This window comes from Stenella coeruleoalba (genome assembly GCF_951394435.1).
Source record: "Stenella coeruleoalba genome assembly, chromosome: 1".
NCBI classification, from domain to species: Eukaryota; Metazoa; Chordata; class Mammalia; order Artiodactyla; family Delphinidae; genus Stenella; species Stenella coeruleoalba.
Window position 1 is genome coordinate 110918801 of NC_137169.1, and position 12384 is coordinate 110931184.

General features: G+C 46.5%; 2 protein-coding genes across 16 annotated transcripts in view; both read left to right on the plus strand.

The window, feature by feature from the left end:
• The window catches only part of UBAP2L (ubiquitin associated protein 2 like), a 42363-nt gene extending 35068 nt beyond the window's left edge, over positions 1-7295 (plus strand). For 5 of the 13 annotated variants that reach the window (XM_079919796.1, XM_079919794.1, XM_079919789.1 and 2 more), the window contains 4 exons: positions 4289-4356; positions 5446-5643; positions 6060-6110; positions 6962-7295. In XM_079919796.1, the coding sequence (XP_079775922.1) occupies positions 4289-4356; positions 5446-5643; positions 6060-6110; positions 6962-7057 (413 nt within the window). In that variant the 3' untranslated portion in view covers positions 7058-7295. Of the gene's footprint in view, positions 1-975; positions 2376-4288; positions 4357-5445; positions 5644-6059; positions 6111-6961 lie in introns of those variants that run through there. The other 8 variants (XM_079919797.1, XM_079919790.1, XM_079919799.1 and 5 more) reach the window with 5 other exon arrangements.
• Positions 7296-8850: 1555 nt separating this feature from the next.
• Positions 8851-11514, plus strand: HAX1 (HCLS1 associated protein X-1). Of its 3 annotated transcripts, none has more exons than XM_079934887.1 (7): positions 8851-8994; positions 9520-9776; positions 9943-10130; positions 10581-10632; positions 10760-10866; positions 10995-11085; positions 11235-11514. In XM_079934887.1, exons 1-7 carry the CDS (start codon positions 8942-8944, stop codon positions 11318-11320), a joined length of 834 nt encoding a protein of 277 aa, XP_079791013.1. In that variant the 5' UTR covers positions 8851-8941; the 3' UTR covers positions 11321-11514. The 3 variants fall into 3 exon arrangements, with proteins under 3 accessions (XP_079791013.1, XP_079791014.1, XP_079791015.1); XM_079934888.1 differs by having other exon boundaries at positions 8909-9040; XM_079934889.1 differs by having other exon boundaries at positions 8914-8994; positions 9543-9776.
• The last annotated feature ends 870 nt before the right edge of the window (positions 11515-12384 follow it).

A 12384-nucleotide genomic window follows, 5' to 3' on the forward strand; every position in this document is an offset into this window, starting at 1 on the left:
TAGTACTGCTTTTCTCATGTGGCCCCTTTTTATCGCCTATCTAGAGGGCCTAAGATGTGGAGAGAAAGGAGTAGGGCATGAATACTCAATAGAGGGAGAGTTGGACCTTTAGGTTCCTTCATTTGTATGGCTGGTCTCTTGCAAAGTCCATTTGCACCTCTGATGGCAGGGAGGGAAATACGGGAATCCTCTGAATGGGTGCTGACCTCAAAGATATTAGCCTATCCCCTGCTCCCGTACCTGACACCTACTCTCCATTTTTGGAGGACAGGGAGTAAGAGTCTTTGAATAAAACAATTCCATCTACTTTTTTCAGTGCCTTGTAGATGTGTATGGGGAGGAGGTGGTTGCCATTGCTTGGGGTTGGAGTTGAGGGTTGTCCTTTAAAATTCTTAGTTATGGTTACATGGTGATTCGGATGGAGCTACATCTGTGTTCTTCACCCTTGTATGGGCTCCAGGTGGTTAAAATTGCCCAAGGTTTTCAATTATTGGGAAACTGAGCTGAGCAAAAGGGCAGTAGGTCTGGGATCTAACAGGTGGAGCTTTGAACTGTGTTGTATGACTTAGAGTGGGTCAAGATTTAAACTAAAGAAATCCTGAGAGACCCCATTGAGATTTAATAATGCCCAGACTCCTTGTGCCTAGGGCCCCCCTCTCACTGAGCAGGTCCACCCTAGTCTTTGGTGGGGAGGATTATAAGCTTTTGTCTTGGAGTGGCCCTATTCCAAGAATATTAGATTTAGGTCTTAGCTGGACCAGGTTCAAGAATTTGAAGAGGTAGATGATTGGTTATAGAAGAAAATGGCATAACTGATTTTGGAAATCCTAGCTTCTTACTTCCCTTAAGATTTCAGAGACCTCCTATAACAGCCCTTTAAGAATCCCCAGTTCCCAACCCCACAGAGGGCTCTTGTCATCCCATTCCTCATCAACCTCTAAATTCATTTATTTTTATGTATTTGATTCCTTTTAGGAAGAAAATATCCACCCCCTTACAAGCATTTCTGGACGGCAGAGAGCTAATTTGGCCCAAGGCTGGGGGCTGTGTTTTGTGTGTGTGTGTAAATTTGCACTGAAGTCTTGTTTCAGAAACCAGACCACTGAGGAGAGCCTGCTGAGCTGTGGCCATGGCCTGCGTGGCTTGGGGAAATGAGTTGGTGGATACCTTCTGGGCTTTTGAACTTGCCCTTCCCCCATTTCCCTCTCCCCCATGTGTCTGACCCTGTCTTACCCATTTCGAATTCAAGCGGTGCAGCACCTCCTCCGAAGCATCAATGCACACACCTGCTGTTGCTTTTGATTTCTGGAAGGCATGTAGTTCCAACTTGTAACAAAATATTTGTAGTCTTCAATAAACTGTGGTATTTCTTTAGCTAACTCTGGCGTTCTTTCCGTGCATGTCTTTCTGGACACTAGGAACCAATGTTGTGCTGTGGATGAAGGGTGGAGGGTGGCCTTTTCAATCAAACCCCAGCATAGCCAAAGAACTGTTAACTTTTCAGTATGGTGATTTTATTAAGGTGGGGGAGGGGAAGTGGCCTCAGTTCCCAGCCTGTTGATTGGTTAGTCAAGAAAGCTATTTGTAGAAAATGCCCGATTCGCCATACTTATTATAGCTCTTCACTTTTCCATTTAGATCTTCCCCTTGTCTCTGACATAAGCAGAGGAGAAAGGACAAAAAAGTTCGTGTCATGTCATTGTGAAAGGCTGAAGAGATGGTGTTCAGAGCTGTTGTTAGGAAAGTATCTTCCAAGGCTTAATTTCCACATCTGGTTCCCAAGGGCCAAGTGGCTGATTGAGATCAGATAAAGTCATTAGTGACCAGCTAGTTGATGACTCAGGCTGTGGAAACTGTTCTAGCCTGGAACATTGTTCTTAGTTCCTCGATGGCTTTTCAGGGATTGTGGATTATTAGTCGTTTTGCACTTGTGGGTGTAGCTAAGAATGTGTGGGAGAGATTTGGTTAGACATCTCCTTGACTATGGAAATTCTCATCCCCTCTCAATCCAACTGGTACACCATCAGCCCTTCATTCATAGAGTTAACTTGGACAGTGAGAACCCTGTCCTTGGTTAATTGGAAACCCAGGTACTTCACTTTCTTTGTATTTGTTCCCAGCCCTCTGGAGTAATTTTGTACTGTGAGTGTGATCAGCTTTCCCAGGGGCTGCCATGCTGGGAGAGATTGGTTCTTGTTTCTCCTCCTGGCCATCCACATTGTGTTTGTATGATCAGCACTGCTTGGGAGTGGGGGTAACCAGGGGGTGTTGACTGTTGGAAGGAAAGCAAGAAAACTCCGTAGTCTGAGGAGATTGCTAATTACTGGTGAATGATAGGTAGGGAAACCAATGCCCATTATATTCTAGGGTCTCAGGTGCTTACACTGAGGCCATTTAGGGCTACTACACAAAGTATTCTCTTTTTTCCAGCATTTCCAGTTGTTTCAACCAACAGGCCAATTAAGGCCTCTAGACTAGAAGCTGTTTTTTAGCTAATCCACCCTCTGGAAAGGATGAGACCAGGTAGGGGCACATTGGAACTAAATTCCTCCCTACCACCCGGCTTGAGAGTCGGCCATTTCTCCCATTATGTATGGGATGACCAAGTGGTGTCAGCAAGCTGTTTGAGCCTTTGCAGTAAAGATCATTGTCTCTTCTGGTTTCCCTCAAAAATGTTCCATTTATATCCTGTCACACCTTACTCTCAACCCTTCCACACAAACCTCCTCATTAGCTTAGCTTTTTCCATAAATGAACTCCTGTTCTTAAAGTTATGCCTATTACCAGTGATTTGCCAAATGGGCACCTGGGGCTTGCAAAGGGAAGGGAAAAAACTATTCCGTTAGTTCCTGTATTGTCCCCTTTTTCTTCAGTGCCTTTAAAGTGTAGAGTTGATACTTTGGAGATGGGGAAGTATTTTCTCATGCTTGGTTTCTGTAGTTGTGTTCTTTTCCTAGTTGGTGTTTGCTCCTCCCTAGAACTATCTGGACTTGTGATGTGGGAGGGTTCTCCAGGGTAAGATGCCACTTCTACTGGGAAGATTCTAAAGTGGCTGTCCAAGGTGGGCTTAGCTTTTGAAGGCTGCCTTGGTCTAGAGAGGATTTGGGTTCTGGAGTTTGAAGAGAGATTGCTGTTGAATTGTGGGTGAATGGAGAATTCCTCATTTGTGATTTGGTCAGTTTAGTGCTTCCAAAAAACTCTGAACAAAGTGCTCCTAACAGCAGAGGAGAACGATCCAAAGACATAAACTGAAATGCAAAGTTTTTCTGAGGTTTCATTTTATCTCACTTCCTGAAAACTAACAGATCTTTAGAAAGGATGCTCTAAATTCCTAGTTAAATTTGAGTTACTTTTCCTTCAATATTGGTATACAGTTTCTCAAGTAAGTTGCTGGGTTATTTTACCTGATGGCTTTTTCCTATCCTTAACTTATTGCCCCATACCCTAGGAGGTACAGTATGTGTATTTCAGTTTAAAGAGTACAAATCAAAATGGAGAATTGTACTATTGCGGTTTCCTTAGAATTGTAGTTGGTGGTAGGGAGGTTTTCAACAGGAAACATATGCAAGTTGCTGGAGTATGGATTAGAGCTTTTAACTCATGGAAAAGCTGAAGTTGTAAACTAGAATGACAGTTGGATTTTTGTGTTCCACCTAGGCTGTAGGAGAGAGCCTACCCCTATCTACCTTCCTTACCCCTCTCCATGCTTTGGCTTAAACTGAGCAAATGGAAATTAGCCTTTGCGCCAGCTCTTTAAATCATAAGTCTGTAGCGTAGAATTGCCAAGACTCTGGGGAAGCTGGACTAAGTAAACTGAGAATGAAAGTGCTCTTGGGGGTTGAATAGGAGTGCTCCTCTCATACTTACCTTATGCTGTGGAGGCATGGATTTTGAACCCGTTCAGGAGCAGCACTGCAGAACTGAGTGGAGTTGGGGTCAGTTGATTTGAAATGGACGTTAAAAGTTTAATACAATCCTGTTGGGCTTTGGCACAGAGAAGTGTTTTGAAAACCATATGCTAGTGAGGTTTGGCTATATTCCTTAGTCCTCCCCAATACAACACACCTCCCTCTCACATAAATACTCAGTACACATCTGGAAAGGGCAGGAGAACCTAGGGAGCTTTTGTGTCGTGAACTCTTATCCCTCAGGACTGACATGAAGCTGGAAAAACAGACCAAAATTCCCTTGCAGTGCTATAGCTAGAAGGGCTACACACATCATCTCCCAGGGATGGGGCCAGGCAGCTAGCTGAGCTAATCCTCCTGTCTGTTTCCTCCTCCCCCAGGTGTATCAGTCACCTCCAGTAACACAGGCGTGCCAGATATCTCGGGTTCTGTGTACTCCAAAACCCAGGTAGGTGCCTGGCTCTGGATAGAAGTGGAAAAAGAGATGACATAGAGGAGGTGGAGTTGGAATGATAGAAGTACAGTGAACATGGGAATTCCCTGGCTTTCCAGTGGTTAGGACTTGGCGCTCTCATTGCCATGGCCCGGGTTCAGTCCCTGGTCGTGGAACTAAGATCCCGCAAGCTGAGTGGCGCGGCCAAAGGGGGAAAAAATACAGTGGACAAGAACAACCCTAAGAGAGGTGTCAGGAAATCCATTCTACTAGAAAATGAGTGTCTCTAAACCTCAGTTTCTTGAAGAAGTTTAAATTTAGCCCTCTGGGAAAAAGCAAGAAAAATGTTACAGGAAGCTGCAGTGTGGTAAATTGTTGTGATATGTCATGTGATTTACTGTGCAACTGTCCTGGCCCTTTACATACCCACTCCCAACCTTTTCATAAGTTTCCGAGAGAACACATATGGAATGAAGGGAAACTAGTTCTTTCCATTCTTTTTGTAAGTATATCTATAAACAGTAGGAGAGGACACAACCCAGTAGCTAAAGTGAGGCATCTGAATTATCCACAGATTTGTATTGTGTTGCTCCCCCCAACACACACCATAAATAAGTAAAAGCTTGATGTAAAGTATTAGGAGTTATGGTGGAGTCTTTCATGGCCAAGACCATTAACACTCAAGAAACCTCAGTGTGTATTCATTTCTTTTGAAATATCCAAGGAGTTCTAATTTTTACCCAACTCCAGGGTTATCGCTATTTGTGCTAAGAGTAGTTAGCAGATTTCACTGTGTTCATGAATGATGTTAGAATTTATGAAGTGCTGTCACATCTATTCTCTCATTTGGTCCTTACAACTGAGAGGTTAATAGCATCCCTGATTCATGTTAAGAGAAAATGAGGCTGAGAGATTAATTTTCTCAGGTTCACACAGCTGTTAAAGGGTAGAGCTGAGGCTAAGACCTGAATGTCTGACTTCAGGTGCAGCATTCATTCTCTGACACCATGCTGCTTTCTGAGGGTGGGGGATCTTGGGTTCAGAAATTCTGAGGATTAGTTTGCTGATCCCTTTTACTCTCTCTCCTCCCATTCTCCTGGATAGCAGTCCTTTGAGAAACAAGGTTTTCATTCCGGTACTCCTGCTGCCTCCTTCAACTTGCCTTCAGCCCTAGGAAGTGGGGGGCCCATCAATCCGGCCACAGCTGCTGCCTACCCACCTGCCCCCTTTATGCACATTCTGACCCCCCATCAGCAACCGCACTCCCAGATCCTTCACCATCACCTGCAGCAGGATGGCCAGGTAATAGCCCTTCCCCCTCTTTCCTTTCCCTTCCTTTTCCTTCCTATACCCTAAAACTACCTCCCCTTTCCTTTTCTTACCCTTCCTCACCACCACCTTCACCCAGTCCTCCCCAGCGCCAGCCATGGGCACACAGCACATACAGACACAAGCGCACACAACACGAGTGGCCGGCAAAGGAGATGTCAGAGAAGAGGCCAGATTGAAACCTTTTTTGCCCAGTTCCTTTGGTGCCTTTCTCCTCCACCTCTTCCCATAGCACAGTTGTCCTCATCCTATCAGACCTGGGTCACACCTCCCCTCTTACCTCTCCCAGCCTTCCCCCTTCCCTGACATTATAGCTTTCCCTTCTAATGGTGGAGTTCTATTGTCAAAGTTTGTCCCTTTATTTTCCATATATCCTGGTTCTGCCTCAGCTACCATATTTGCAGATGATTCTCTGTTGCCAGCGCCAGCAGGAGGAGCAGGTAATGAAACTGAATGATGATATGCTTGAACCCACTCCTTTTCAGTCCCCATTTCACCTCCACAGTCTCAGGGAACTTGAAAAGAAAAGATTGCACGGTCACAAATCGGGATACACAAACACAAACACCTTGCTGAGCTCTCTGGCCTCCCGTTCCTCTTGTCCTCCTCTCCTCAGTGTCTTTTTCTTTCTACCCTTCCCCGACTCTTGAAACACTTGGTTACTGGAATGGAAAGGATTCTTGGGGCAGCATCTGGAGCCTGGGGCCTCAGACTGTCTCTCTTACCTTTCCTGAAATGGGCTCGCAGATGTGATGTGTGGTAGGGGTGGGGAGCCCTGGGGTGGTGCAGGTGACCTCTCCCCCTTCCTCATAGGTGGTTGCGGAGCTAGAATAAGGGCTGCCTTGCTCTCAAAGACAGATGTCCAAATTGAGGCATTCATGGGGATCAGTGAAAGTGAAATCACCTTGTGATCACTCATCTCCAAGAGGCTATAATTCTCTCTAGAGAGTAGCCTTTCCTTGGATCAGGGGATGGTGGGTTTGGGGGGTGAGGAGAAGGTGAAATTGAAAATTAGTAGAACTGATGCACTATCTTGTCTCTCAAAGTATCCCACCCTCTTTTCATCTTTCCCTTATTTAAAGTTTTAAAGTGTTTTTTTACTTGTCAGAGGTGCTCTAACTGCTGTGTAAAACAAATTTCCTATGGTTAAGAAGTAAGCTTCAGAGTAGTTTCTAAGCAAGGGGAATGGGAGAGTAAAACAATTTCCAGATTTCCACCTGAAGATGTCATAAATTTGTCCCACTAACTAGACATCTTTTTCCTCCCCATTCACCCTCCCATTCCCCTGCAGACGGGCAGCGGGCAACGTAGCCAGACCAGCTCCATCCCGCAGAAGCCCCAGACCAACAAGTCTGCCTACAACAGCTACAGCTGGGGGGCCAACTGAGGCCCTGACTCTCTTCTCCCGGTCCCATCTTCTGAGAGGGCTTCTCAGCCTGGCAACTATGGAAACAGCATCAAAGAGAGAAAGGAATGTGGGGGGGTTCCACTGCCCCCACCCCCAGCGGCCCATCCCATGCCTCAGCTTCATGTCTGTCCCATTCCCATACCATCCCCACTCTGTTGTATGTATTATAGGATTTGTATTTTCTCCTTTTTTTTCTTCCTTTCCTCTCCTCCTCCCCCCTTGCATTCAAGATTATGAAACTTTGCTGTGGGCCCTGCCCTCCCTTCTCCTCCTCCTGTTCACCCTGGTGGTGTGTGGGTGAGGTAGGGAGGGGGGACCCCCAAATATATATCAGCCCAACAGCCCTAAGTCTCCTCCTTTATTATTAGGAAACAAAACAACAACAACAAAAAAATGGCGTCATGAATATGAACAGCATTGTCAGATGAATTAGTTGAAGTGTTTTTTTTTTTTTTTGTACTGTGTCCTCAAATTTAATGGATTAATGTGTCTTGTATATATAAAAAGAAAACCTCTACCTTCAGCCTCTGCCCATTCTTGCTCCGTCTAGGATATCCTCAGTCTCGTCGATGACCAGCTTGATGAATAAGTATTACTGTACCAACTGGGCCTTCTCTAGCAGGCCCCGAAGGCAGTGGAATAAAATGAAATCTTCGCCCTTTAAGAACTCCTCTGACCTTAATGTGCTAGTATCTTGCCCTTGAGGGCATTCCCTTCCCCCCCTCCCCTAAGAATTACACAGCGTGGTGCCTGGAAAGAATCACTGCAAATCTTCATTTCCTCCAGATCTACAGCAGATTTTAGGCAGTGAAGGGATAGCAGATATTGGGTGGAAAGGGAAAGGGTTAAGCAGGAGTTGAAAGAAATGGCTTTGTAGAATCAAAGTGTAATTTAGATGGATCCAGGCAAATGAACTGGAAAGAAATGAGGGCAACATGCACTGTTGGCTAGCAAAACTGAAGCAGTAGTTCTTACTTCTTGAGTGCTTTCACTTCAAGTAGCTAATATCCAACCCCTTGAAAAGGAGTCTAGAGCAAGGCCAGGGTTGGGATGGAGGTGGGGGTACAGGGAGGGGGAGGCTTTTAAAGTCAGTGACCCGAAAAAGAGGATACTTACAGCCCCAGATTCTCTCCCAAGACACTTCAATAGATTTCCCTTGCTCTCTTACAAAGTCTTTATCCTGGTGGTTGCAGACCCTGCCTGAAAGAATTAGGAGACTCCCGTATAGTTATGACAAAATCCTTAATAGCTGGAGAGATGGAGTTAAATCCATGCGTTCCTCTGTTTTTATCTTTTACTCAACTCTGGGGAAGTCACTACTAGAAGAAGCTTAATGCAACATTTTGTCCATCCCTCTAATTAATATTAGACTTTATTTGTATCAGTCAAGAAACAAACTGGACGGAGGAAAGGGGCGAGGTGGGTTTAGAAGGAAGACTGGTCGTCCATGGGTTGGTGAGCCGGCGGTGAGGGTGGGTCTCGGTCCGGTTCATTTGTGCGGGTGGGCTGCCCTCTGGCGGCTGCCTCCGGTGCCATCCAGTGTCAAACCCTCGAAACACCCTGTTGGAGCGGGTTGATCGGCAGGAAGGAGAATTGCCTTAGGAGGCAGGTGATCGTTGTAAAATGAAAATTCAGTACGCCCGCTCCCTTCACAGGAAACAGTAAAAGAGAAAGCCTTTGGAACGTGATAGGCCCGTCCGCCCTGCCCCCCCCCACCCAGTCCGGCTTACGGTCGTTTTACGACAGTGTCCGATCGCAGGCTTGCTTTCCGGTAGCGTGGTCTGACGCTTCGCTCAATTTCCGTCAGCGTAGCTCTGGCTACCCCCAGCTGTGGGGTTCGAAAGTTCGAGTCCCACTGCGGGAATGAGCCTCTTTGACCTCTTTCGGGGCTTTTTCGGCTTTTCTGGACCTCGGAGGTGAGAGCGGGTCCGGGCCAGAGAAGGTGGGGCGGGATCCTCTGAGGTGAGCTTGACCCTTGACACCCTATTTTTGGAAAAACATCCCTTTCCCTACTCTTTCAATTCCTGCGGAGAGAACGGAAGTCAACATTGAGCGCTCACCCCGCGACAGTAACCAGGGCAGTCGTTAAGAGGAGAGAAAACAGCCGCTTAAACCTTTCTCCAGTCTGGGGTGATGCAACAGGGGTGCGGGTGGGGAAGACAATAGGGCTTTGGGGAAGAGAACAGTGAGCAAGTGAGCAGGACCTTGGGAGAGAAGGGAGGGGCTGGGGAACAGTGAAGAAAAGCCGAGCGGAAGCGTTTGGGGGAGCCGCGAGGTGAGGGCTGACTTTGATAAAAACAAAATAAACCCGATGGCCAGTCCTCTTAACCCTCAATTCAGCTTCCTAGATCGCAACTCTTGTCTCACTTTGTCACCCATTAGCTGATTTTATGGTTTAAGTAGTGCTGAAATCTTGGTGGCCGATCTGCCTCCACCCCTAGCCACAGAGATCCCTTTTTTGGAGGGATGACTCGCGATGAAGATGAAGATGATGAGGAAGAAGAAGGAGCCACGTGGGGCCGTGGGAGCTCGAGATTTGAGGGTCCCCAGCCCCCCGAGGAATTTGGCTTCGGCTTCAGCTTCAGCCCAGGAGGAGGGATGCGTTTCCACGATAACTTCGGCTTTGATGACCTAGTACGGGATTTCAATAACATCTTCAGCGAGATGGGGGCCTGGACCTTGCCTTCCCGCCCTCCTGGTGTGTGGATGCCCCGGGGGAGAACCTGTGGTTTCTGCTGGGTCGGTGGGTGAAAAAAGGAACCTGCAGAGAGTAGTTGGGGGTTGGGAAGTGTGAGAAAACTGATGATTTCAAGGAGATTTAAAAGAGTCCAAGTCCCCAGCATCCACCTGCCACCTTTCTGCAGAACTTCCAGGTCCTGAGTCAGAGACACCTGGTGAGAGACGGCAGGAAGGACAGACGCTTCGGGACTCAATGCTTAAGTATCCAGATAGTCACCAGCCTAGGATCTTTCGTGGGGCCTTGGAGAGTGACGCAAGAACTGAATCCTCCAAACCAGCACCAGGCTGGGGCTCCCAGAGACCTTTTCATAGGGTGAGTACATCTGGGCCTGAAGTGGGAGCCTGTGGAGAAAACTGACTGCAAAGACTGGAAACCTTGTTGGAATCTTAACAGTCTTGGGTTGGAGTCCTAGGCCCTCCACTTGGTGTATTTATATGTTTTCTGTATTAAGCTTCTTGTAGGATTTTCTTTGGGGGGAAATGTGAGTTCTGCTTTTTGTTTAAAAAAATTGGTCTAAATGATTCTTGGACAAAGCAGATTTCTTGAGGGAGGACAGAAAAGTATCAGTTGAGGAATGCTTTTTGGTAGAGGGATACATAAAACAGGTAGGAAGGTGGAAGGTATAAGTAAATAAAGCTATCCTGGCTGGGATTATTTCTGCTGAGGAAAAGTAGTTTTGGAACTTGGAAATAGTTTGGGTTCTGTGACCCCCTCAAATTTGATTGAAAGGTGTCATTTGACCTACTTTGGCTTCTTCTGCAGTTTGATGATACGTGGCCTGTGACCCCCCATTCTAGAGCCAGAGAGGACAATGGTGAGTTTGGAGGGAAAGGACATTTACCAGCCCTTTGTTCTCCCTCCCTGAAATTTCTTCCGGCTACACTTGTTCCCTTCTTTCCCTTGGACTCCTTCTTTCCTCTTTCCTCTCTCTGCCCTTCTAGATCTTGATACCCAGGTTTCCGAGGAGGGCCTTGGCCCAGTTCTGCAGCCCCAGCCCAAATCCTATTTCAAGAGCATCTCTGTGACTAAGATCACTAAGCCAGATGGGGTGAGTTGGGAGAGACGGGTAAAGGGAACTATGGTCAGAGAATGTTCTGGAAAGGGAGACCTATGTAAAGAAATCAGTTAACTCACCTTTAGTGATGTTAGGGATATGGTGGGGGCTTCTCCTTGTAGACAGTAGAGGAGCGCCGGACTGTGGTGGACAGTGAGGGCCGGAAAGAGACCACAGTAACCCATCAAGAAGCAGGTGGCTCTCCTAGAGATGGTAAGTAAAGAGTATGAATCAAAGGGATCCATTTCTTAATTCCTCGGGAAAGGGAAACCCTTAATCCTCCTACCCTTTAACATTATTATTCTCCTTTGCCCCTGTCTAGTCTCTTTCATTTAGCCTCTGTGTATCACTTTCTTCCTTAGGTCCAGAATCACCAACACCTCCATCCCTGGATGATGCCTTTTCCATCCTGGATTTGTTCCTAGGACGTTGGTTCCGGTCCCGGTAGCCTTGTTAACCCTCAGAGGCCTTTAGGTTCTTTTCGCCTCCCACCCTTTGCTCACCAGCAATGGGCTTAGTTCTCCTCCTGCCACGTCAGCACCTTGGGTGTGTGGAACAGTGAATTGGGGGTATGTCAGTATGTCACTCACCCAGACTGACCAATAAAACCTTTATTTATGCTAATTCCTTAGTCTTGGCTTTGTCATGGCTGTTCCACTTTCTCACACTATCCAGGGCTTCCCAAATTAACTTGGCCCACAAAAAATTATTTCTTAATTTTTTGCTTTACTTTCCAAAACCTGATTTTGATAAGTAAGGGTCAGGTATCTCTAGAAGATGATTTTCCTTATGAAGAGATAAGATAACTAGTGATAATTCCAGGGAAATTTCTACATGGGGATGCATTAGATTAAAAAAAAGGAAGTATGTGTATAAGTGTAGAGGAAAAACTGCTTCCCTAGGTGTGGGAGCACTATGATTGGGTAGTTCATGAGATAATTTGATGAAGTACATGGGCAAATATGTTTTCCTTTACTGGCTATGTTTTTATTTTTATTTTTTTGTATATATTAGGGAAAATATAACTAGCAAAACATTATTGGTCTCTTCAACGAGTGGTACTGGGAAAGCTGGACAGCCACATGTAAAACAAGTAGATTAGAACATTCCCTCATACCAGATAGAAAAACTCAAGATGTAAATGTAGGGACTTCCCTGGTGGTGCAGTGGTTAAGAATCCGCCTGCCAGTGCAGGGGACATGGGTTCGGTCCCTGGTCCGGGAAGGTCCCACATGCCGTGGAGCAACTAAGCCCGTGCGCCACAACTACTGAGCCTGTGCTCTAGAGTCCGTGAGTGAGCCACAACTACTGAGCCCACATGCTGCAACCACTGAAGCCCACGCACCTAGAGCCCGTGCTCTGCAGCAAGAGAAGCCACTGCAATGAGAAGCCTGTGCACTGCAGTGAAGAGTAGTCCCCGCTTGCCACAACTAGAGAAAGCCCGCACACAGCAACGAAGACCCAACACAACCAAAAAAAAAAAATAAAGTTTTCAGGGACTTACCGGGTGGC